At 49.4% G+C, this 26,558-nt stretch overlaps 1 protein-coding gene across 1 annotated transcript in view; it reads left to right on the top strand.

Moving 5' to 3' along the window:
* UTP20 (UTP20 small subunit processome component) overlaps positions 1–26,558 on the top strand; it is a 147,170-nt gene that overhangs the window by 54,485 nt on the left and 66,127 nt on the right. The window contains exons 21-33 of the mRNA XM_068107235.2: positions 7,275–7,500; positions 8,253–8,420; positions 9,288–9,378; positions 10,377–10,462; positions 11,203–11,328; positions 14,053–14,219; positions 23,276–23,484; positions 23,654–23,797; positions 23,928–24,007; positions 24,867–25,087; positions 25,188–25,338; positions 25,453–25,540; positions 25,646–25,789. Of these exons, the coding sequence (XP_067963336.2) occupies positions 7,275–7,500; positions 8,253–8,420; positions 9,288–9,378; positions 10,377–10,462; positions 11,203–11,328; positions 14,053–14,219; positions 23,276–23,484; positions 23,654–23,797; positions 23,928–24,007; positions 24,867–25,087; positions 25,188–25,338; positions 25,453–25,540; positions 25,646–25,789 (1,901 nt within the window). The remainder of the gene's footprint in view (positions 1–7,274; positions 7,501–8,252; positions 8,421–9,287; positions 9,379–10,376; positions 10,463–11,202; positions 11,329–14,052; positions 14,220–23,275; positions 23,485–23,653; positions 23,798–23,927; positions 24,008–24,866; positions 25,088–25,187; positions 25,339–25,452; positions 25,541–25,645; positions 25,790–26,558) is intronic.

Genomic DNA, 26,558 nt, shown 5'->3' with positions numbered 1-26,558 from the left:
GAGAAAAGAGGAATGAAGGAGTGAAGGTGAGCAGAGAGTCTTGATTTTGGCAGTTTAACCATAAGAGGGTTGCAGGCAGATCTTGTGCGACCTGTAGGAATATTTGGGGGACAGAGCCCAGAGAGAGATGGGGGAGCAAGGCCAGAGAGGAGTCGGTAGAAGACAGAAAGACCACCTACCTGCCTGCGGTGAGTGAGTGAAAGGCCCTTGGAGTTAGCTTCATCGCGGTAGATTCCAATGATTCTGAACGCTTTGGTTTCAACAGCGTGAAGACGAGCTAGGTGTGAGGCCGAGCTCGGTGTGAGGCAGGAGCACCAGCCCAGAGGGGAGAGCTTTGCTTGAACACGAGAACACAAATCACCATCAATTAATAATACTTCCACCAACCTCCATTTTTGCAGTACTTGGACGTGTTATATTGGGTGGTGTATGTAATGGGACCTGTCAAGCGCAGCTCTTGCAAAGTGGGCGTGGCATGTTATCGGATGCAGTGTCGTGGTGAAGAAGAAGCCGCCAATGTGGCCATGTCAATGCTGATTGACGCTGTGTTCAATGGTGATCATAAAGCCTCCATCTCCTAAACCGCGACCAAAACTGCGTCATCTTATTAGGTGTACAAGGGTGGTGTATAAACGGTTTACAAGGGTGGTGTATAAACGATGTACAAGGATGGTGTATAAACGGTGTACAGGGGTGGTGTAGAAACGGTGTACAAGGGTGGTGTATAAACGGTGTACAAGGGTGGTGTATAAACAGTGTACAAGGGTGGTGTATAAGCAGTGTACAAGGGTGGTGTTTAAACGGTGTACAAGGGTGGTGTATAAGCAATGTACAAGGGTGGTGTATAAACAGTGTACAAGGGTGGTGTATAAACAGTGTACAAGGGTGGTGTATAAACAGTGTACAAGGGTGGTGTATAAACAGTGTACAAGGGTGGTGTATAAACAGTGTACAAGGGTGGTGTATAAAGTGTACAAGGGTGGTGTATAAAGTGTACAAGGGTGGTGTATAAACAGTGTACAAGGGTGGTGTATAAACAGTGTACAAGGGTGGTGTATAAACAGTGTACAAGGGTGGTGTATAAACAGTGTACAAGGGTGGTGTATAAACAGTGTACAAGGGTGGTGTATAAACAGTGTACAAGGGTGGTGTATAAACAGTGTACAAGGGTGGTGTATAAACAGTGTACAAGGGTGGTGTATAAACAGTGTACAAGGGTGGTGTATAAACAGTGTACAAGGGTGGTGTATAAACAGTGTACAAGGGTGGTGTATAAGCAGTGTACAAGGGTGGTGTATAAGCAGTGTACAATGGTGGTGTATAAACAGTGTACATGGGTGGTGTATAAACTGTACAAGGGTGGTGTATAAACAGTGTATAAGGGTGGTGTATGAACAGTGTACAGGGGTGGTGTACAAGGGTGGTGTATAAACGATGTACAAGGGTGGTGTTGTAGCGGCTACCGCTGGGTTTACACAATCGCCTTGCACCTACCAAGGATGCGGAGCGATCACCATGCCGGGCTCGTCCAGGACGCCCGGGCAGGCCCTCGCTCAACTTGCCAGGCCTCGGCCACGCCCGCTCTCGACTTGCCAGGCCGCGGCCAGGACGCCCGGCCACGCCCCCTCTCGCCTTTCCCGGGCAAACGCTCCGGGATAATGTGTGTATATATATTGCTGCCCGATAAACGGGCTTTTCAGAGTACCTGAGTTGCTTTGTGACAATAAAGAAACTCGGACGAATTCCAGCTTTTTGTCGCGTCCATTCTTCCGATTACGTGGGAGCACAGCTCCTTCATTGGTGACCTACCGACATGGACACGGCAGTTGCCCTTCAACTGCCTACCTTCTGGGAGGCTCACGCGGCGGTTTGGTTCGCCCAGGCGGACTCCCTGTTCGCCCTGCGAGGCATCGCGGCCGACGACACCCGCTTCCACCATGTGGTAGCAGCGCTCGGTTCAGCCACCGCGGCCCGCGCCCCGAGCCTCCTCGAGAGTCCGCCAGCCGCTGACAAATACGGCGCAATTAAAAAGCTCCTCCTCGACACTTTCGCCCTCCCATCGGCGGAACGCGCACGGCGCCTGCTCGACCTGCCCGAGCTCGGCGACACGCGCCCGTCCGAGCGAATGGACTACATGCTTTCGCTGCTCGGCGAGCACTCTCCTGCATTCCTGTTCCGGGAGCTGTTCCTCCGTCAGCTGCCTAGCCCGGTACGCCTCGCCCTGGCGAGCACGACGATCACGGATCCCCGCGCCCTCGCCAGGGAAGCCGACAAGATCTCTGCGGCAGGCCGACGCATTGCAGCAGCGACCTGGGGCCCACCGCCATCCGACGCAACGCCCATGGCGCCCGAGCACCCGGCACGGTCGACGACCGAACTGCCGACGCAATTGGCGGCCGCTACGCCGAGCCGACCACCTCCAGCACGACGACCGGGGCCTCCACCTGACCAAGCGTGGTGTTACTATCATGCCAGGTTCGGACAGAAGGCCCGGACATGCCGACCCCCGTACACCTTCGGCAGGCCGGGAAACGGCCGGGCCGGCGTTCATTACCAGCCATGAGCGCCGGCCACACAGGCAACTTACTTTTCATCACGGACAAAGCGTCCAGACGGCGCTTCCTGTGCGACACCGGCGCCCAAGTGAGCGTCATACCCGCCTCTGATCAGGACAGGCAGTCCGCGGTTTGCGGCCCCTCCTTGGTTGCGGCCAACGGATCGGCCATCCGCACCTTCGGCCCGCGCAACGTCACCCTCTGCTTCGGCGGCCAACGCTTTACTTGGACGTTTGTAACCGCAAACGTGCCCATGGCTCTGCTAGGCGCCGACTTCCTCTGCGCACACGGACTGCTGGTGGACGTCCAACGGCGTCGCCTCATCAACGCCGAGACCTTCAGCTCCCTGGTATGCACATTGAGCAGCTCTGCTCCGACCGAGCTGGCATGCGCCCTCCCGGCGGCGAACGAGTTTGCTCGCCTGCTCACGGAGTTCCCGGCCCTCACGCGGCCAACGTTTTCGGCCGTCGCAGTACGACATGGGATCGAGCACCACATACCAACCACGGGCCCGCCGGTCTACGCCAGAGCCCGCCGCCTCGACCCAGCCAAGCTCGCCGTGGCCAAAGCCGAGTTCAACGCTTTGGAACACCTCGGCATCGTGCGGCGCTCCGATAGCGCGTGGGCTTCGCCACTACACATCGTCCCAAAGCCAGGGGGCTGCTGGCGCCCATGTGGCGACTACCGCCGCCTTAACGATGCTACCAACCCCGACAGGTATCCGATCCCGCACATCCAAGACTTCTCTGCCCGTCTGGCAGGATATCACCAGGTACCTGTCAGGGCGGCCGACGTCCCTAAAACGGCCGTCATCACGCCGTTCGGCTTATTCGAATTCCTACGGATGCCGTTTGGCCTCAAGAACGCGGCTCAGGCGTTCCAGCGCTTGATGGACGGCGTGCTGCGTGACCTGCCGTTCCTCTTCGTTTACCTGGACGACATCCTCGTCGCCAGCACGTCCCGGGCCGAGCACCTCCTCCACCTCCGAACAATGTTCGGGCGCCTCAGCGAGCACGGCCTCATCGTCAACCCGGCCAAACGCCACTTCGGCACGACGGCCGTTGATTTTTTGGGCCACCACATCACCAAGAACGGGGCCGTGCCGCTGCCAACCAAGGTCGAGGCCATCACCACGTTTCCGCGTCCCCGCTCCATAAAGGCTCTGCAGGAATTCCTGGGAATGGTGAATTTCTATCACCGCTTCGTGCCCCGCGCTGCTCAACTCATGCGGCCCCTCTACGAAGCCCTCCGGGGCAAGCCGGCCAAGCACGACATGGTCTGGTCCGCAGCAATGGACGCGGCCTTCCAAAGCTCAAAGCGGGCCCTCGCCGACGCAACACTGCTCGCTCACCCGGTGCTCAACGCTCCCATCGCCTTCACCACGGATGCCTCCGACTACGCGGTGGGCGCCGTACATGAGCAATGGGTGAACGGGGTTTGGCAGCCACTCGCTTTTTTCAGCCGGCAGCTCCGGCCGAACGAGCTCAAATACAGCACGTTTGACCGTGAGCTCCTCAGTCTACACCTGGCCGTTCGCCATTTCCGCCACCTCCTGGAGGGCCGACCCTTCACGGCGTTCGTCGACCACAAGCCGTTGGTTTACGCAATGGCCTAGGTCACGGAGCCGTAGTCGGCCCGCCAACAGCGCCACCTCTCCGCCGTGTCGGAGTTTACCACGGACATCCGGCACGTCGCCGGCAAAAACAACGCCGTGGCTGACTGTCTTTCTCGGGCCAGCGCGAACGCGGTCCACCTCGGCGTGGACTTCGCGCTTATGGCGGCGGACCAAACCACCGACACCACGGTGCAAGCCCTCCGGGCGGCGGACACGGGCCTCCGCCTGGCCGACATCCCCTTCGCGGACACTGTCCTGCTCTGCGACGTCTCCCAAGGCCAGGCTCGCCCCATCGTGCCCATTACCTGGCAACGCTGCATCTTCGCCTCCCTCCACGGCCTTTCCCACCCGGGCCGGAAAGCTTCCCAGAAGCTGGTGTCGGCGCGATTCGTCTGGCACGGCCTTCGACGGGACATCCGCGATTGGACCAGCACCTGCACAGCCTGCCAACAGGCCAAGGTCCACCGACACACCCAGGCCCCGCTGGCACCTTTCACCGTGCCCGAACGACGTTTCGACCACGTCAACGTGGATCTGGTGGGCCCCCTCCCCCCATCACGGGGGTTCACACACCTGCTCACCATGGTGGACAGGACCACCAGGTGGCCGGAGGCCGTTCCCCTCGTCTCCACCACCACCACCGCCGACGTGGCGCAGGCTTTCATCGCCACCTGGGTCGCCCGCTTCGGCGCACCGGCGGACATCTCGTCGGACCGCGGACCGCAGTTCACCTCCGAGCTGTGGGGCGCGGTCGCCCGCAACCTGGGGGTCAAGCTCCACCGTACTACGGCCTACCACCCCCAAGCCAACGGGTTGTGCGAGCGATTCCACCGCTCCATGAAGGCCGCGCTCATGGCCGGCCTTCAAGACGGCGGTTGGGCCGACCGGCTGCCGTGGGTCCTTTTGGGCCTACGCACGGCCCCCAAGGAGGACCTCCGGGCATCCACCGCCGAGCTTGTCTACGGCCAGGCGCTATGCGTCCCGGGCGAATTCATGCCCGACGCTACCAGTCCCTGGTCCGCAGCTCACCAGCGCTCGGACCTCCAGGAGGCCGCCCGACGGTTTGCCCCCGTGCCAACATCCCACCACGGTGACCCCCAGTCCTACGTCCCCCCAGCGCTTCGCACAGCGGAGTACGTTTTTGTGCGTCATGACGCACATCGGGGGCCACTCCGGCCGCCGTACGACGGGCCCTTCCGGGTCCTGCGACGGGACGACAAGTCGTTCCTCATCGTCATCGACATCGGCGGCAGGTCGGACCGGATTGCGGTGGACCGCCTCAAGCCGGCACACGTGGACATCGACCAACCGCCACAGTTGGCCCTTCCGCCGCGGCGAGGCTGCCCCCCGTCCACGGTGCCCCCCACTCGACCGCCCACCACCACACCGGACCCCCCCCCCCCCCCCACGACCCGCCAAGGGTCGCTTCGGCCGGGTCATCAGGACCCCCCTCAAATTGACCCTGCCGGTGCAAGTCGATTCTGGGGGGGACGTGTGTAGCGGCTACCGCTGGGTTTACACAATCGCCTTGCACCTACCAAGGACGCGGAGCGATCACCATGCCGGGCTCGTCCAGGACGCCCGGGCAGGCCCGCGCTCAACTTGCCAGGCCTCGGCCGGGACGCCCGGCCACGCCCCCTCTCGCCTTTCCCGGGCAAACGCTCCGGGATAATGTGTATATATATTGCTGCCCGATAAACGGGCTTTTCAGAGTACCTGAGTTGCTTTGTGACAATAAAGAAACTCGGACGAATTCCAGCTTTTTGTCGCGTCCATTCTTCCGATTACGTGGGAGCACAGCTCCTTCAGTGTATAAACGGTGCCCAAGGGTGGTGTATAAACGGTGTACAAGGGTGGTGTATAAACGGTGTACAAGGGTGGTGTATAAACGGTGTACAGGGGTGGTGTAGAAACGGTGTACAAGGGTGGTGTATAAACGATGTACAAGGGTGGTGTATAAACGGTGTACAAGGGTGGTGTATAAACGGTGTACAAGGGTGGTGTATAAACGGTGTACAAGGGTGGTGTATAAACAGTGTACAAGGGTGGTGTATAAACAGTGTACAAGGGTGGTGTATAAACAGTGTACATGGGTGGTGTATAAACAGTGTACAAGGGTGGTGTATAAGCAGTCTACAAGGGTGGTGTATAAACAGTGTACAAGGGTGGTGTATAAACAGTGTACAAGGGTGGTGCATAAGCAGTGTACAAGGGTGGTGTATAAACAGTGTACAAGGGTGGTGTATAAACAGTGTACAAGGGTGGTGTATAAACAGTGTACAAGGGTGGTGTATAAACAGTGTACAAGGGTGGTGTATAAACAGTGTACAAGGGTGGTGTATAAGACTGGTTCCGGATTTTTTTTGGACTATCTCGAAAATAAATATTTTATTAAAATTGAAGGATTAACTTGAACACCGCAGGGGTATCGTGTTCTATGAATACTCGAGTTGTAAATGTTTTACCATCACCTTTCATTGAGCAAAATAAATAGAAGAATATAGACCTGAGAAAGCTGAATTTGTTGATTGTTGGGGATGAAACTAAGGTGGATTAAAGTAACCAAATCGATTCTGTCAGGTGGGATAATGATAAAAATAGGTCTGTTTGGTGTTCCCATCTGAGAACCTTGTTCATGATGCTCGGATTGCTTGTGTAGTTCTCATATACTGTGATTATTTTCCATTCTATCATTATTTGGTAGACGTTTAATATCCCACGGTGCCCTTCGTGAAGAGCATGTGAGCTGTCGCCGGCACCCTGAACAAATTTCAAGTACCTGCTACAGGTGGCACTGCATCAGTGGCACAGGGGTGCCTCCAGCAAATGATGCAAGCCGCAGCGATGTGCTCCATACGAAGGAAGAAGATTTGTCCTGTCTCATGTAATTCATGAAATGTTGCATTGATATCTCTGTCCTGGTCCTGCATGGCTCCTGGCGGCCTGTCCTGGTCATTCAGGGTGTTGATGCAGTTCTTGTGCAATTTTAAAATTTACTAATTTTGAATGTATACAGGATATAAACAAACTGTAAACGGCATATGAAAGCTCACTGTGAACGTTAATGCTGCTCACCAAATCTGAAACGTTCCACGTCGGTTCAGGCACACAGAGGCGTTCCGAGACGGCAGAGGATGGCGATGAGGCCGGAACACGCGTTGGGGGTGCGGTACGGCTGCTCCAACAGGAGCTTCGTGCTCACTCCGGAGCCGAAGACCGTCCTGATCATGCGAACTTCCGCCTGTTGGTTTGGCGGGCCATGCTGGAGTTCCCAGAGCATCTGGAGCCTCACTCCAGCCAGATGGTTCCTCTGCTGTTCACCTTTATCAGGTGAGCTTAATCTGTGGACAGGTTGTCTTTACTGGGAATCATGAAGTTACCTTCACTTTACGTTTGGACAAGTTGTCCCATGTTGCTCACATGTATTACACCAAATGTAGCAAACCACGTCGAGGCTAATCTAGTTTGACCCTCGCGCCATTCCCAATCCGTCTTGGTTTGGACGCGGGTTATCCTGAAGATCAGCATTTGCGTATGCCATGCAACACTTGGTGAAACTGACCCCATGGGATGCTGGGTACAATAATTGGGAATGAAATCGGTGTTTGCAGTTTAAGTGTGTCATGGTACCCGGGTTCCAACTGTGCAGTTTGTTCGTGGAATATCTGTATAGGTCCTTCAATTCCACGGCCATATTGATTTATTCACCTGATTATTTCGGTTTCCCATTATACTTCACTCTGTGTCTCCATTACCAATCCTTGATGTGTGAGAGGAGGTTAATGAGGAGACTCCTCATTCATAACAAATTGCCTTTTATTGAGTTGAGACCTTTCACCAATGGCCAACAAACAACGCTTGCATCACCTGAGTACTTTAGCAAGTGTGGGTTGCCTTTCCGGGTATCGACATTTTGATTAAAAAATAATTTCAAACTTGAGCTGCTTTTAAGTTCTTTGCAGTTGAAACGAATCAATATTTGATTTTGTTGTGTATATTGATTATATGATGTGAAAGGTTGATCAATGCCACGATTGTAAGTAAACGGTTCAAATAATCCCTTCCTCCTTCATCCCCACTAGGCAGCAGTACAGCTCTGTGGATGTGCAGATGGCGGACACTCAGGACGTGCGCAGAGTCGACCTTCGGCGAACCGGACAAGAATCCGAGGACGTGGACGGTGTACAAGAAACAAACGATGCAGATGGGGAAGATGGGATCTGCAAAGGCAGCAAACACTCCACAACCAAGTGGGTTTGGTTTTCTATGAATCTTTTGTGGTTTTGCGGTGTGTACCTGCTATTGTCATCCATTTCACTTAAACTTCCTATTTGTGTGAAAAGATCCATTTCCATGTTTACCGAGCCATGGTCTCTTTTGTCCAATCCTCAAGTTGATCATCTTTTTGCCTGTTGCCCCCTCTGGGTGCCGTATTTGTTCCCCTCCGCACCTGAACACGCTGGCATTGTGTTTTTGGGTCGTCTTTGAGTGCAACAGATTTTCGTTGCCATTGTCATCTCGCTCTCTCTCTCTCGTGCTCTCTCTCGTGCTCTCTCTCACGCTCTCTCTCGCGCTCTCTCTCGCGCTCCCTCTCTCGCTCTTTCTCGCTCTCTCGCTCTCTCTCTCACTCTCTCTCTCGCTTGCTCTTTCTCGCTCTCTCGCTCGCGCTCTCCCGCTCGCTCTCGCTCTCTCTCTCTCGCTCTCTCTCTCTCTCGCTCTATCTCTCTCGCTCTATCTCTCTCGCTCTATCTCTCTCGCTCTATCTCTCTCGCTCTCTCTCTCTCGCTCTCTCTCTCGCGCTCTCTCTCGCTCTCTCTCTCTCGCGCTCTCTCTCGCTCTCTCTCTCGCTCTCTCTCTCTCTCTCTCTCTCTCTCTCTCTCTCGTGACCTTTAATTTACAGCAAATTGCATGTAGTTACCTCCACCACAAAACGTGGAAGGAAGTTATGTTTTCACCCTCCTTTGTGTGTCTCTGTCTGCGAGCCATTATCTCAAAAAGTTGTGGACAGACTCGGACAAATTTATTAGATTTTGGTGAATATCTGGATCCGGTTACGAATACGAGAGTTTAAAATTTAAAAAAAATGATTCTTGATGTATGTTCCATTTCATTTGCAGAGATCTTGTGGGACATTTGGAAGTTTTCTCAAAGTTTTCAAGCCCCTGGAATTTCCATAAGCAAGAAATGCTCAAAGAGCTTTATTATCGGGTAAGATCATCAGCCTCACACCACAGCACAACTACTGACAGCACAGGAAGGCCTCCCATGAGGTTGGGAGATGGATGTGCAAGTGTTGGTGGAGTGGAGACAAGAAGTAGTGAACGATTGTAGCGATAAATCAAAATATACAATACGAGCGATTATGGACATAATTTAAATGAAGAATATAAATAAGTATTGCTCTGAACACCAACAAACTTTAATATATAAATCGTTACTGTTTTCCTGGTTTTATATTTTATGTAACGGAGGAAGAAAACCACGTCTTTGGAAAAGTTGTCTAATTTGAAGTAAACCGGATGAACCGAACAGTTCATATAAAATGAGAAAAATGAGAAATTACTTGCGGCGACCTTGTCTCGATCTGCTCCACAGATCGACGACAAAATACAAAAATGTGAATTATTTAAATCTGACGGGATAAAGAACCTCCAGGCTTGCTCGTCTGTCCCCATTGTGCTGCTCGTACGATGGTAACGCGCATCCTTACGTGGACGCAACGAGACTCACTTGGTTACCAGGAGTAATGCACGACTCGATCTTGCACAAGACAACTTTCACATAAATCGTCGCACTGTGATGTCAAACACCGATTGCGCTTTAGGAATGGTTTTGATCGTGTTTGTGATCGGAAGGAACTCGATCGTGATCGCACAGTGCCTCTGTTCTGGTGCATCTCGGAGTGCACGCGCGGCTCCAACCCACTGTTCAGCTTCATTACACTTTGGGTCTATAGGGGGATTAAATGATGTAATGTGTGGATGGACTGCTCCAAAGCCTTTAGATGTTGCCTAATCGATGCTCTCAACCCCTGCAAATCACTTTCACCATTTATTTATTTATTTATTTGCATGGACGCACATTTTGAACTGCAATTGTCACATGGGATGCAACCTCCACACTGGCTGTGAAAACGGTTTCATACCATTCCGACCATTTTTAATCCTCTTGTTCTGTGCTTTCAACGCCTTCTTCTTCCCCACCAGTTGCTGTGCCATCGTAACCAGGGTGTGCAGAAGGTGGCGCTGGCGTGCCTCTTCACGTACAAACCCAAGGCGCTCTTACCTTATCGGTAAGTCTGGCCGATAGCGTGCGCGTCATATGACACCCTGACCCCGATCAACAATCCCAAAACCTTGCACTCAGTCACATCTCTTGACCCCATCCATCTTTTTATTACTCCTTAGTTCAAACATTGCTCAAAGCAAATTAAAACATGCCAAGCACAGTGGGGGGAATGCCACATAAGCTTTTGATTTTGCTGCCACTGATCTATTGTGACTACCGGTCGTCAATGAGCAGTTACGAGCATGAAAATGAGCTTTTGCGATGTAACACAAGCGATGTAACCACAATGTGTTATGTGTACACATCGACAGTACACACGTGTTTGCTTCATGGGCATAACCCGGGTTGTTTTTATTTTCGGGAGTCATTGAGGCAGCGGTCTGTTGCCTATACACCACCCAAATAAAGGGACATGTCAGAAGCACTTGTTGCATGCTTGGAACAAGATCGCCCGTAGGGCGGGTACTCCGCTATGGTATTAATAATCATAAAGATAATAACATGACCCCACCTAATGCTTTCATATGGAGCAGGTACTTCTCTTAAAGAGAAAGGACTTTTGGGAAATGTGAGGATTTGGGCATTATGTTTTGGCATCAAATGGGTCATGAATTGCTGTACCTGCCCCGATCCACTGGCAAAGCAATGCTGTCATTTTGGGGTTTTATTGAATGAAAATGGTGACTGATGAAGGTTGATGATCCCCGGGTGCCGGTCTGCATCCCGCCGTGTTTTTCCTTGCAGGGAACATCTCGAGCACCTGTTGGATGATCGCTATTTTAAGGAGGAGATCGTTCTGTTTGCCGTTCAAGGAGAAGCGCGTTTGGTGCAAGCTGAGCATCGGCAGGAAGTCATGCAGGTTTTGATACGGTAGGTGTTCAAGCTTTCTTAAAGTTTCCATCTTCACCTCCACCTTCTCCCACCACCATTCCTTCACCCTTCTCCCACCACCATTCCTTCACCCTTCTCCCACCACCATTCCTTCACCCTTAGCTCACCACCATTCCTTCACCCTTCTCCCACCACCATTCCTTCACCCTTTTTCCACCACCATTCCTTCTCCCTTTTCCCACCACCATTCCTTCACCCTTTTCCCACCACATTCCTTCACCCTTTTCCCACCACATTCCTTCACCCTTTTCCCACCACCATTCCTTCACCCTTCTCTCACCACCATTCCTTCACCCTTTTTCCCACCACCATTCCTTCACCCTTTTCCCACCACCATTCCTTCACCCTTTTCCCACCACCATTCCTTCACCCTTCTCTCACCACCATTCCTTCACCCTTTTTCCCACCACCATTCCTTCACCCTTTTCCCACCACCATTCCTTCTCCCTTTTCCCACCACCATTCCTTCACCCTTTTCCCACCACATTCCTTCACCCTTTTCCCACCACCATTCCTTCACCCTTCTCTCACCACCATTCCTTCACCCTTTTTCCCACCACCATTCCTTCACCCTTCTCTCACCACCATTCCTTCACCCTTCTCTCACCACCATTCCTTCACCCTTCTCTCACCACCATTCCTTCACCCTTCTCCCACCACCATTCCTTCACCCTTTTCCCACCACCATTCCTTCGCCCTTCTCTCACCACCATTCCTTCACCCTTCTCTCACCACCATTCCTTCACCCTTCTCCCACCACCATTCCTTCACCCTTCTCTCACCACCATTCCTTCACCCTTCTCCCACCACCATTCCTTCACCCTTCTCCCACCACCATTCCTTCACCCTTCTCCCACCACCATTCCTTCACCCTTCTCTCACCACCATTCCTTCACCCTTCTCTCACCACCATTCCTTCACCCTTTTCCCACCACATTCCTTCACCCTTTTCCCACCACATTCCTTCACCCTTCTCTCACCACCATTCCTTCACCCTTCTCCCACCACCATTCCTTCGCCCTTCTCTCACCACCATTCCTTCACCCTTCTCTCACCACCATTCCTTCACCCTTTTCCCACCACCATTCCTTCACCCTTCTCTCACCACCATTCCTTCACCCTTTTCCCACCACCATTCCTTCACCCTTTTCCCACCACCATTCCTTCACCCTTCTCCCACCACCATTCCTTCACCCTTCTCTCACCACCATTCCTTCACCCTTTTTGCACCACCATTCCTTCACCCTTTTTGCACCATCATTCCTTCACCCTTTTCTCACCACCATTCATTCACCCTTTTTGCACCACCATTCCTTCACCCTTTTCCCACCACCATTCCTTCACCCTTTTCCCACCACCATTCCTTCACCCTTCTCCCACCACCATTCCTTCACCCTTTTTCCCACCACCATTCCTTCACCCTTCTCTCACCACCATTCCTTCACCCTTCTCCCACCACCATTCCTTCACCCTTCTCTCACCACCATTCCTTCACCCTTCTCCCACCACCATTCCTTCACCCTTCTTCCACCACCATTCCTTCTCCCTTTTCCCACCACCATTCCTTCACCCTTTTCCCACCACATTCCTTCACCCTTTTCCCACCACCATTCCTTCACCCTTTTTGCACCACCATTCCTTCACCCTTCTCTCACCACCATTCCTTCATCCTTCTCTCACCACCATTCCTTCACCCTTTTTGCACCACCATTCCTTCACCCTTCTCTCACCACCATTCCTTCACCCTTCTCTCACCACCATTCCTTCACCCTTTTCCCACCACCATTCCTTCGCCCTTCTCTCACCACCATTCCTTCACCCTTCTCTCACCACCATTCCTTCACCCTTCTCTCACCACCATTCCTTCACCCTTCTCCCACCACCATTCCTTCGCCCTTCTCTCACCACCATTCCTTCACCCTTCTCTCACCACCATTCCTTCACCCTTTTCCCACCACCATTCCTTCACCCTTCTCTCACCACCATTCCTTCACCCTTCTCCCACCACCATTCCTTCACCCTTCTTCCACCACCATTCCTTCTCCCTTTTCCCACCACCATTCCTTCACCCTTTTCCCACCACATTCCTTCACCCTTTTCCCACCACCATTCCTTCACCCTTTTTGCACCACCATTCCTTCACCCTTCTCTCACCACCATTCCTTCATCCTTCTCTCACCACCATTCCTTCACCCTTTTTGCACCACCATTCCTTCACCCTTTTCCCACCACCATTCCTTCATCATTTTCCCACCACCATTCCTTCACCCCTTTCCCACCACCATTCCTTCGCCCTTCTCTCACCACCATTCCTTCACCCTTTTCCCACCACCATTCCTTCACCCTTCTCTCACCACCATTCCTTCACCCTTCTCTCACCACCATTCCTTCACCCTTCTCCCACCACCATTCCTTCGCCCTTCTCTCACCACCATTCCTTCACCCTTCTCTCACCACCATTCCTTCACCCTTTTCCCACCACCATTCCTTCACCCTTCTCTCACCACCATTCCTTCACCCTTTTTGCACCACCATTCCTTCACCCTTTTCCCACCACCATTCCTTCATCATTTTCCCACCACCATTCCTTCACCCCTTTCCCACCACCATTCCTTCGCCCTTCTCTCACCACCATCCCGCTGTCAAAGGCTGAACTTGGTGTCCCAATATTGAGAGATTGAACAATGTTTCATTTTTGTACAGGATGCTCTTTGGCCGATTGAGGAATAAGACCGGAAGAAAGGCCAAAGGCAAGAGTTCCGTGTTCATGCGTACCGGAACTATACTGCGGTTCCTGTCCTGTTGCACATCTGACGAGCTCTCGCTCTTCTTCCACCTCCTGCTCGAACCCCTACAAGGTTTCCTTACCGGTGGGTCCTCACAACCCTTTCGGCCAGGTTTTTGTTTTCTTGTTGGAAGTATTGCATGTACTTCTGGTTTCTCAAATTTATGAGTTTAAACATCAAAGTCTGAGAGGTCCAGTTAGTTTGAACGTGTGTACTGCGTTGTTCTTTTCATTGTGTTGAATTTGTCCATTTAGCCAGACAGACCATGGACACCAACAGGATACAATTGAGGAGTTATGCTCCTCTGGGAGGTCGGTCGTTCAACCCCCGGCCAAGTCATACGTAGCTGCTTCCTTGATTGTCATTCAGAATTTAAAAGGACTGAAGACGGAAATCAACCATAGGTTGGCATCCATGGGGCGTTAGAAATTCTTCCTTAGGAAATGCCCCGCTGAGTGAGATGAGAAAAGTGGCGCCATTGTTGTGACGTTACTGGTATCGAGAAGCTATGGGAAGTGATGTCACTTCACCCAAACCCAGGGACTGTTTGTCTTGTCTGCATGTCCGTGTGTGTGTGAGATGTGCGAGTGGCGGCTCCATTAATATCCTTAGACATTGTGTTCAAATTAAATAAAAACCTGCAGTAACATACAAGTTAGAGAGTTTGGTTCAGAAGAGTTATTGGGGGTAGAAAAGATCATGGATAATGACGGGGGATGACATGAGATGGCGGTGTACCACTTGTGTGTAGTAGCCCTGTAGGAAAAATCCGGAAATTGAACAACCGCAGGAAGATGGTTCCCCAAACGGGGGTGAGGGGAGGAGGGAAGACAGTACAAAGAGAGTGTGCAGCGAGCTTGGATTTTGGAAGTTAATCGGGAGGTGGTTACCGGAAGAACTAGTACGTCAGATGGAGGTATACCCGAGAAGAGGCGGTTACAAACTAGAGAGGCCTCTGACTTGTCTGTGATGTGAAATACTTTATTCTCTGGTGCAGAAGTACACACACATTGCATTACCATTTTAATTTCACTTCCTCAGTTGCTTGCGAGCACTCGTGGTCATAATCGAGCAAAAATATATATGAATAAGTTCGGTAGCTGGGGGGCGATGCATACAACACCTTTCGTTTCATTCATATAAAGTTCCTTCCTCAGGGTTAGGGTTGTTAGGGTTAGTGCTGACGTGGTGTGGTGCTGACCGGGCCGACGTGTGGTGCTGACCGGGCCGACGTGGTGTGGTGCTGACCGGGCCGACGTGGTGTGGTGCTGACCGGGCCGACGTGGGTGGTGCTGACCGGGCCGCCGTGGTGTGGTGCTGACCGGGCCGCCGTGGTGTGGTGCTGACCGGGCCGCCGTGGTGTGGTGCTGACCGGGCCGCCGTGGTGTGGTGCTGACCGGGCCGCCGTGGTGTGGTGCTGACCGGGCCACCGTGGTGTGGTGCTGACCGGGCCGCCGTGGTGTGGTGCTGACCGGGCTGACGGTGTGGTGCTGGCCCGGCCGATGGTGTGGTGCTGGCCCGGCCGACGTGGTGTGGTGCTGACTGGGCCGACGTGGTGTGGTGCTGACCGGGCCGACGTGGTGTGGTGCTGACCGGGCCGCCGTGGTGTGGTGCTGACCGGGCCGATGTGGTGTGGTGCTGACCGGGCCGCCGTGGTGTGGGCTGACGGGCCCCCCGCAGCCGTGATTCCCTCCTACCCCCCACCCCCCCCCCTCCCCCAGAATTTCCATATTTTAAACGTTTCCCAGTGTGTACCCTGGATTAGAATAGGTACACCGTATCCCTGTGTGTCGTAAGAGACGACTAAGAGGGTTGGCGTCAGAAAGGGCATTCGGCCATAAAAACATTGCCTCAAAAAGAGAACCATGACAATTACAACTACAGATGGGCAGGGTACAGCCCGAAGTGGAGATCGGTTTCTGAGGTTTGGGACATGGAATGTAGGGACAATGACAGGGAGATCAGGAGAAGTGGTGGAAGTATTGGTCAGAAGAAGAGTGGACATATGTTGTGTGCAAGAGACGAGATGGAAGGGAAGTGGTGTGAGAATGGTGAAGGGTAGGCAGGGACAGAAATACAAGTTTGTGTGGCAAGGGTGCCTGGAGGGCGTGAATGGTGTTGGTGTCCTATTTTCTGAGGAGTTTGTAGACAGTGTGGTGAGTGTGACTAGAGTGAGTGATAGGTTGATGATGGTGAAAATGATGATTGGAAAGCTCTTGGTGAACGTCATCTCGGGATATGCTCCGCAGGTTGGTCGGAGCGATGAAGAGAAGGACAAGTTCTGGTGTGCGATAGAGAAGCTGATGGAAAACGTGAAAGATGAGGAAGTTGTTGTGGTAGGAGACCTAAATGGACATGTGGGAAGGAGTATGGATGGTTTTGAGGGAGTTCATGGGGGTTACGGATATGGTGTGAGAAATGGAGAAGGTGAAAGGATTTTGGAGTTTGCTGATGGAGCTGATTTGTTGGTTTGTAATACTCAGTGCCAGAAAGAGGATAATAAGCTTGTTACATACACGTCATGTGGGTCGACGACAACCGTTGACTACTTGATGGTGCGTAGGCGATATAGGGGGCACCTCCGGGACACAAAGGTGATCCCGGGGGAGGAGGCTGTTTCACAGCCCCACTTGGTTGTCTGCGACATAAGGGTGAAAGGTGTGAGGAGAGCTCGGCGGGTGAAGTACCAACCGAGAATGAAGGTGTGGAGGTTAAAAGAGGTGACAGTAAGGGATGCATTAAAAGAGAGGCTGAGTAGGGTAGAGGATGATGTGGTTGAGCTTGAAAGTGGTTGGATGTCAATGAAAGCTAGTCTGTTGGGAGCCGTTGGTGAGGTATGTGGATGGACAAAAGGACCACCGAGGCACTCGGAAACATGGTGGTGGGATGATGAAGTTGGAAAGAGGATTGACGAGAAGAGGAAGAAGTTCAAGGAGTGGCAGAAGGCGAAGGGTACGGGAGCAGAAACAGCAGAGCATGAAAGTTATAAGGCAGCCAAGAAGGCTGCAAAGAAAGAGGTAGCAAAGGCGCAGGAGGCACGTAGGAAAATGTTCGGAGAACGCTTCGATTCGGAAGAGGGTCAGGGAGCAGTATTCAGGATTGCAAAGCAGATAGCGAAAGAGAGGTGTGATGTGATGGGGGTGAGTTGCTTGAAGGATGAAGTGGGCCAAATCCTTGTGGACCCAGATGGAATTAAAGGAAGATGGAAAAGATATTTGGAAATGCTGTTGAATACAGAGAATGAATGGGATGGCAACATAGAGAGTAACCCAGTTTTAGGACCGGCAGAGAAGATAACTGAGAAGGAAGTTGAGGAAGCGATAAAAGCAATGAAGAGTAGAAAAGCGGGAGGGCCGACAGGAGTTGTGGGAGATATGTTGAAGGCAGCAGGAAGTTGGGGTGTGAAGAGAATGACAGAGATCTGTAATCTGCTGGTGAAAGAAGGCCGCATTCCAGTGGATTGGGAACTGAGTACCCTCGTCCTTCTATACAAGGGGAAAGGTGACCCTCTGGAGTGTGGCTCGTACCGAGCGATAAAGTTATTGGAGCATGGAATGAAGGTATTGGAAAGGGTGTTGGAGAGGAGGATAAGGAAGAAAGTGAAGATCAATGAAATGCATTTTGGATTTATGCCAGGAAGGAACGACAGACGCGCTTTTTATTGTGAGGCAGTTTCAGGAGAAGTACATGGAGAAGAGGAAGAAGTTTCTTGGGTTTGTTGATCTGGAGAAAGCATTCGATGGGGTTCCACGCAAAGTATTGACATGGGCATTGAGGAAGTTAGGAGTGGAGGAATGGTTGATCAGAGTAGTGATGGCAATGTACAAAAGAGCGTGCACAGCTGTAAGGACGAAGGACGGGAACAGTGGTGAGTTTGAGGTGAAGGTGGGAGTGCATCAGGGGTCGGTACTAAGTCCACTACTATTTGTAGCTGTGATGGAGGTGCTGGCTCAGAACGTAAAGGAGGGTTTACCGTGGGAGTTGTTGTATGCAGATGATCTGGTGTTGATTGCAGAAAGTATGGATGGACTGAAGGAAAAGATGAACAAGTGGAAGGAATGTATGGAGACAAAAGGTCTGAAGGTGAATATCGGAAAGACGAAGGTGATGGCAAGTGGTAAAGCATGTGGTGAGGTGGAAAGAACTGGGAAGTGGCCCTGTGCTGTGTGCAGGAAGGGTGTCGGAGTGAACTCCATTCAATGTACAATGTGCGCGGAGTGGGTTGATCAAAAATGCAGTGGTCTGAGAGGGTCATTAACCAGTGTGGCAGCTACATTCAAATGTAAGGTGTGCACAGAGGGAGCTGCAGATGGAGGAAATGTTGAGTTGGATCTTGGAGACGGCGTGAAGCTGGAAGGTGTGAAAACATGTTGCTACCTCGGAGACATGCTGAATGGAGAAGGTGGATCAGACTCGGCAACGTTTTTTTTTTTGTATACTGAATCGAGGCTCGTGAAAGAGCTGACATTTACTTCACAAACAAATCAACTAGACAAACAAAATATATAAAAAGAGGGAGCGGAAGACAAGATGGGGAGAGAAGGGGAAGCACACAGACACTTGAGAGCACACAACATTTGAGAAGCAGGGAGATGTGTGGGAGGGAGAGTTGCTAGAGTGAGATGTGCATGGAAGACGTTTTGGGAACTGAGTGGCGTGCTTATGAGGAGGGGAGTGTCGTTGAAGCTGAAGGGAAAGGTGTGTGTGCTGCATGTGTGAGAAGTGTTATGATTTATGGGAGCGAGACATGGGTAATGAACGTAGAGCAGCAACGAAAGTTGGAAAGGGTGGAAATGCGAATGGTTCGATGGATGTGCGGAGTATCGTTGAGAGAGAGGAATACCTATGATGAATTGTGAAAGATGATGCGAATAGAGCTTGTGATTGAGGCTGTGAAGAGGAACAGGTTGAGATGGTTTGGTCATGTGTTGAGGAAGGATGAAAGTGACTGGTTGAGAAGAGCGATGGAAATGAATGTAGAAGAAAGTAGAGGACGGGGGAAGACCGAGAAAGACTTGGCGAAAGATGGTGGAAGAAGAAATGGGGGCAAGGGGGTTAACAAGGAGGGATGCAGAAAATAGGGCAAGATGGAGAAGATTGTTATGGGGACCGCAAGGCTAACCCCCGCTCTAGCAGGGAAAATGGCCTTAAAATGCATGTTGTTTTGTTGTTTGTCCTCAGGGTGATTCCCAGGTAATTTGTCAAATTGCAAACACCACAGCCACCTCCTCTCTGCCCAAATAGTCTATCCTTGCGTTCCTGCTTTTTATCTGTCGGATAGGTCAAATTGGTAAGAAGTTAGGGGTGTGAGGCAGAAGCACGATGTCTCAAACAGCCTCCTTCGGCATCGATATGTGGGAAAGATTTTGTACACCGCACCTTTCCTACGCCATCTCCAGGCATTGCAAATCGTCATTGCCGGGCACCGAAGGGGGCTCGGCAGTGACGCACGCTGAAAGGGAGTACTCAGTTTTCACTCTGGTTGTTTTCTTGTTTGTTTGTTTGTTTGTTGTACACCGCACCTTTCCTATGCCATCTCCAGGCATTGCAAATCGTCATTGCCGGGCACCGAAGGGGGCTCGGCAGTGACGCACGCTGAAAGGGAGTACTCGGTTTTCACTCTGGTTGTTTTCTTGTTTGCTTGTTTGTTGTACACCGCACCTTTCCTATGCCATCTCCAGGCATTGCAAATCGTCATTGCTGGGCACCGAAGGGGCTCAGCAGTGACGCACGCTGAAAGGGAGTACTCAGTTTTCACTCTGGTTGTTTTCTTGTTGTACACCGCTCCTTTCCTATGCCATCTCCAGGCGTTGCAAATCGTCATTGCCGGGCACCGAAGGGGGCTCGGCAGTGACGCACGCTGAAAGGGAGTACTCAGTCTTCACTGTGGTTGTTTGTTTGTTTGTTGTACACCGCACCTTTCCTATGCCATCTCCAGGCATTGCAAATCGTCATTGCCGGGCACCGAAGGGGGCTCGGCAGTGACGCACGCTGAAAGGGAGTACTCAGTTTTCACTCTGGTTGTTTGTTTTCTTGCTTTCTTGTTTGTTTTCTTGTTTGTTTGTCTGGGCGATATCTCAGCCATCCTTTGAGCTAGGAAGCTGAAATTTCGGCACAGTAGTGAGCAAGTCCTTTGTCAAAAACGGTATTTTTTTGTTTTTTGAATAATGAATTAATTGAGGAGTTATTTAATTATTAGCGATTAATTAAGTACTTATTTAGTCCCTGGTGTTGGGCTAGCGGCTAGGGTGCCGGCTTAGGATCCTAGGATCCTGGGTTCGAATCTCGGTCGATCGCTGAATTAACGCCAGGGGGGTTGACTCAGCCTGTCATCCTTCCGAGGTCGGCTAATTGAGTACCAGTTCACTGGTAATTCCCTGTTTGTCGTTAAAGGCGGCAAAAAGGGTTGGCGTCAGGAAGGGCATCCGGCCGTAAAACATTGCTTCAAAAAAGGGGACTGAAAAACGATAACAACCACGGTTCCCGAAAAAGGCCAACCCCCGCTTTGCGGGGAAAAATGGCCTCTAAAGGTGGTTTAATTAAGTACTTATTTAATTAATCAAATTTCCTTTCTCTTCTGACCATTAACTCAGGCACCTTTTGAGTTAGGAAGCTGATATTTGGACATGCCAATGACCAGGTGATTTGGCTGCAAAGGCTATTTTTGATTTATTAATTAATCAATTAATCGATTAATTATTTAATTATTGGATTAATGACTTTTTTTTTTTCAGTTGCAGATTCTGATGAAATGGTGGTGGTTTATGTGTTCTGTGACCGAATTGATTAATAATTTAATTTTTTAATGATTATTATTTCTTTATTTTCATTATTAATCATTTATTTATTTTCTTTCTCATTTTGCCAATATCTCAGGAACCTTTTGAGCTGGGAAGCTAATATTTGGACATGACAGTGACCAAGTGATGTGGCTATCAAGGATATTTTTGATTTATTGATTAATCATTTAATCGCTTAATTATTTATTGATTAATTGATTAATCAATTAATTATTTAATTTTTTATTAATGACTTATTTAATTAAATTTCTAAAAGATAGGTCTTTGGATGAAGCACGAGTGGTTTAGTTATGCTATTAGCCAATTGATTAAGAAAATATTTTGTGATAATCTTTTATTGATTTTAATTATACAATTAATTGATCAATTAGCGTACACCTCTCCGTCCCAATGCAGCCTCTATGAGCTGCACTGCGGTATTGCCGGGCGCCGGAGGTGCCCCGGCAATGCCGCGCTGTAGGATATTTAATTATTTGGCATGGGGGCGGTGTACTTTGAATGTATCTGTACTTGTTTGTTTTCTTGTTTGTTTTCTTTCTTGTTTTCTTGTTTGTTTGTCTGGGTGATATCTCAGCCATCCTTTGAGCTAGGAAGCTGAAATTTCGGCACAATAGTGAGCAAGTCCTTTTTCAAAAACTGTATTTTTTGTTTTTTGAATAATCAATTAATTGAGGAGTTATTTCATTATTAGCGAATAATTAAGTACTTATTTAATTAATCAAATTTCCTTTCTCTTCTGACCATTAACTCAGGCACCTTTTGAGTTAGGAAGCTGATATTTGGACATGCCAATGACCAGGTGATTTGGCTGCAAACGCTAATTTTGATTTATTAATTAATCAATTAATCGATTAATTATTTAATTATTCGATTAATGACTTCTTTTTTTTTTTTCTTTTTTTTTTACTTACAGAGTCGGATGAAATGGTGGTGGTTTATGTGTTCTCTGACCGAATTGATTAATAATTTAATATTTTTATGATTATTATTTATTTATTTTCATTATTAATCACTTATTTATTTTCTTTCTCATTTGGTCAATATCTCAGGCACCTTTTGAGATCGGAAGCTAATATTTGGACATGAGTGACCAAGTCATGTGGCTATCAAGGATATTTTTGATTTATTGATTAATCAATTAATCAATTAGTCGATTAATTATTTAATTATTCGATGAATTACTAAAAAAAAAAAAAAAAATCAGTTACAGATTCTGATGAAATGGTGGTGGTTTGTGTGTTCTGTGGCCGAAGTGATTAATAATTTAATTTTTTAATGATTATTATTTATTTATTTTCATTATTAATCATTTATTTATTTTCTTTGTCATTTGGCCAATATCTCAGGCATCTTTTGAGCTGGGAAGCTAATATTTGGACATGACAGTGACCAAGTGATGTGGCTATCAAGGATATTTTTGATTTATTGATTAATCATTTAATCGATTAATTATTTATTGATTAATTGATTAATTATTTATTGATTAATCAATTAATTATTTAATTTTTTATTAATGACTTATTTAATTAAATTTCTAAAAGATACATCTTTGGATGAAGCACCAGTGGTTTAGTTATGCTTTTAGCCAATTGATTAAGAAAATATTTTGTGATAATCTTTTATTGATTTTAATTATACAATTAATCAATCAATTAGTGTACACCTCTCCCTCCCAATGCAGCCTCAATGAGCTGCACTGCGGTATTGCCGGGCGCCGGAGGCGCCCCGGCAATGCCGCGCTGTAGGATATTTAATTATTTGGCATGCGGGCGGTGTACTTTGAATGTATCTGTACTTGTTTCAGTTATATTTCAGACAGATTGATCTAAACATGACCAATACCACTCAGCCTGTCTGAGGGTATGTTACAGCACCACTTCTCCCCTCTCCCTGCACCACGTGCTTGTCTCCTTCCCATTGAGGGTGGTGCCAGGTGTGCTTTTCACACCAAACATACAATGTTGCCGTTGTTAACAATGTACTCTTTTGACGTCATCTCTTATTTACAGCGGCTGCATCATGCCTCGCATACAACGATAATCAACACACAACGATCTGTTATAACTCGACTCTCACCACAATCGTCACACACTCCACGTGTTCTTCTCCCTCATTTTCATGGACTCGTTGACATGGTTCCCCCATCCATTGTTTCGTATTTGCAATTTCGATTTGGATTTACATTTGTTTATTACATCCACAAAACACAGTCGAACCACTTTCACAAAAATAACAATGATCAGATAATAATAATAATAGCAAACCAAGTTCATATTGAATTTTATAGATTTGTGAAAGTTGCGATTCTGTAATGCCATTTTTATTTGCGCGTAACTACAGACGGCTGCCTCGTGGCTGCACGTCAGGCGGCTGGACCGCTAGATCTTCGTGCGGTCGTGCCCCTCGGCCGCCAGCTGGCCGTGCTTCACAGCCTGGAGTCGGCGCTTCGCTACCTGGGCCACACCATCCAGCCTTTCTTGCCGCGCCTCCTGCAGGCGCTCATCTGCGTCGTCGCCTTTACCTCGCAGTTACTGCCGATCCAGGACGAGGCAAGCTTCTGTAGCCAGCCTGCTGCACTTCCTTCACTCCTCACAAACAATGATTTCAACCCACCGAATTAATTAGTGTGACAATATATCGTTGCATAATCGGTGAACATCCAGCGGTTGTGATTGTTTTTAACATTCTGAACATACTATTCCTATCCTGCTCAAATAGATCCAGCCGGGCCTGATCGGGTTGATCCGACGGCTCCGCCAGGCAGCCCACCAACGGCTTTCGGAGTTCTTTGTGCTCTTTGAGTTTTTCAACTTCACTCAGGAACACATAGACGCCATGTTCGAGATCGTCATCTGGCCACGGGTAAGGTCCACCTGTGAGGGATGTTCCACCCGTTCACAATTCCCCAATAAGCGTTACTAAGATGCAAACATTTAATACTGTTTCATTGCAGTGATGACTTTCCTTGTTCTCCCTTGTATTCTTCCATTAGTTGAGACAATTTGCTGCAGGGAATGTGTCATTCTCCATGGCCTTGCTTCAGCTTGCCTTGATCTGGAGCAAAGAGGCGAGGTGAGCATGGCAACCAAGTTGGGGGCCCGGCGTGGGGGGAAAGGGGGGCAGAGGGTGGAGGGGGGAGTTAAATTATTGATTTTACTTTCAAGGAGCTAAATGCAAATGTTTTTGTGAACAAGTTGTATAAACTACCTGAGTTTTTAGTGACAAGTTTGAGTGAAATATTGAGATTATAAATCAGGTTCATATCTGAATGCACTTGAGGCATTGAATGTTGTGCCCACTGAGGTCTCTCTCTCTCTCTCTCTCTCTCTCTGGCTTTGTTCCTTATGCACGGCCACATATTTTAAGTTACAAACTCCAAACTCGGGGTACAAATTCAACTTTGTGTGGGGGATAACATAGGCTGTGGGCTGCGGCCTCACGCAGGGGTATTGGGGGAGGGGTTGGGTGGGGCGTTAATTCTCTATGTAAATGTGTACAGTGTATTGCCACCTGGTGGTGGTGGCAGATGGTATTCCACTTTGCTTTTTTCACCTGGGCAACGTTTAAGTTAAAGCTCTTTACACAGGTAAATTAACCAGAGGGATCTGGGCACATCGTGTGTTGGGAAACATTTCCAGCTGCAAGGGACGTGCGGCCGGATTGAGGGAGGGGGTGGTTGGAAAGGGGGGTTGGGTTAAGGGGTGGTGGGAGGCGGGGTCAGAAGGAATGGGTGGTGGGAGGGGGCCTGGGAAACGCCAAGGTCTCTGTCTTTTTATTCTCGATATCTCGTATAACCTCTTCAGTGAAGCGACCCAAATTACCCTTCAGCACCTTATCTCCCACCCCATGGAAGTCATCAATGAGCCAGCTAGCCTTTTACTGAATGTTTCTGATGCGGTGGATTAATTTGTTTATCTGTCCCTTCATTTAGGTACTTTCCTTTATTTGCAAAGGAATCTGCAGAGCAACCAGGTGGTTTACTTCCTGTAGTGTTCAGTCTCCTTGAAACCAAGGCCTTTGCACCCAAGACAACCAAAATGGTTCTGGAAATTGTCTGGAGTTTACTCACCACTCCCGACTTCCAGCCCTCGGAGGGCAGGCCTCCACTTCCCACGGGTGGTTGTTTCTCCTTCGAGAACATGGAGACGCCAGGTGTGCATCGTGATTGTGCTAGATATACTATAGTTGGTACTTGTACATTATCATATCAGTTTTCATTCTTGTACATCATCTTGCATTCTCTGCCTGATAGATGCTGAGAGCCTGAGCTTGGGTTCCCGACTAGTGCGTCCGCACGTGTCCACTCTACTGCAGTTCCTCGCTGGCACCATACAGAGGCGTGATCCCCTGCAGCCCAAAGGCAAACAGGAGGATATCTCGTATAACCTCGACATATTGTCCCGGTGAGAGGCCATCGACCTCAGGACGCCTCACCTGAGCCTATTTTGATAATCGAAGTTCCTTCTGCTCCTCCATTTCAATTCTCAGTATTGAGTAACAAATTTTCGGTGCTGCAGGTTGAGTGGATTTGTACAAAATGAGGATCAGAGCAACCTTCTGGTCGGCCTGCTCATCCCATACCTCAACAAGGGCACGCTCGGCCAGGTGAGTAAAATGAGCCTTGTACCATACAATGCTCACCTTTGTGCTTGCAATGCTCACCTTTTGTTACCATTTATCCTTTGATTGCTTCTCCTCATCCTCCTTCAGGCCCTTGAGCTTAGTTTGCTTGAAACTCTCCTGAAGCTCCTTCCTCGGTGCCGAAGCCCCAGCCTGTTCCTCCAACCCCTGTCTCGCCTAATCTGTTTGATAAAGACGTCACCGTCTCGCCAGAAGCTTTGTACTCTCTTCCAGGTACTGGAACAGTTAATCAATCAGTCAGTTCATTATATACAATATTACGTTTCATTCAGAAGCCAAACGTCAAAGCAATTTACAAAGAAGTTAAAAAAAGTACCTGTGTGAAACCAGATTATAATGGATCTAAAAGAGAATGCTGGTGCAGGTTTTCCAGTAGCCGAAAAGTAAATGCACGTTCTTGATTTTTTGGTATGAAAGGTAAACTGAACAGATATGTAATTCTGAAGATCGTTTGTGTCCAATGGAAGCTTGGCCTGTATCAATGAGGATGGAACTGCACGTGATGCGATGGAGAAATTGATTATTTTCGTGATAACTGAAAGTGTGGAAACACCAAAGGTCATGGAACCTGATCCATTGAAGAAATTGTTTTCTTTGAGTTGTCAATCATTGGTGAGGCTGCATCTTGATGACAGGTAAGGCCGAGAAAAATATATTTCCGGTCTCTGGTCAGTGCGTGCATCGATTTTGACCCTGCACGTCAACAGTTTTTTTGTTTTTCTTTTCCAATTTCCAACGGTACCGACAACAGTGCGCGCCTGTTGTTGCCGGGCCGGCGCGCTATCTCGGGAAATATGGGTCTGTGAGGGTCGCCATTGGTATCGACGTTTGTCCAAATCCAAACAGCCGTTCCAAAGATATGAGTAGTTTTGTGTGCTGTGCCGTCACAAATCCAATCGGCTGGATATTGTCATTTATTGAAACGAAGACGTTCTTTGTCGGGTTCGTGTGAAGCAACCAGAAGGCCTAGAGAGCTGCGAAT

This window comes from Myxine glutinosa, chromosome 1 (genome assembly GCF_964187855.1).
Source record: "Myxine glutinosa chromosome 1, kmMyxGlut1.1, whole genome shotgun sequence".
NCBI lineage: Eukaryota > Metazoa > Chordata > Myxini > Myxiniformes > Myxinidae > Myxine > Myxine glutinosa.
Note: the sequence above shows the minus strand (reverse complement) of the source record. Positions and strands in the feature narration are given on the sequence as shown.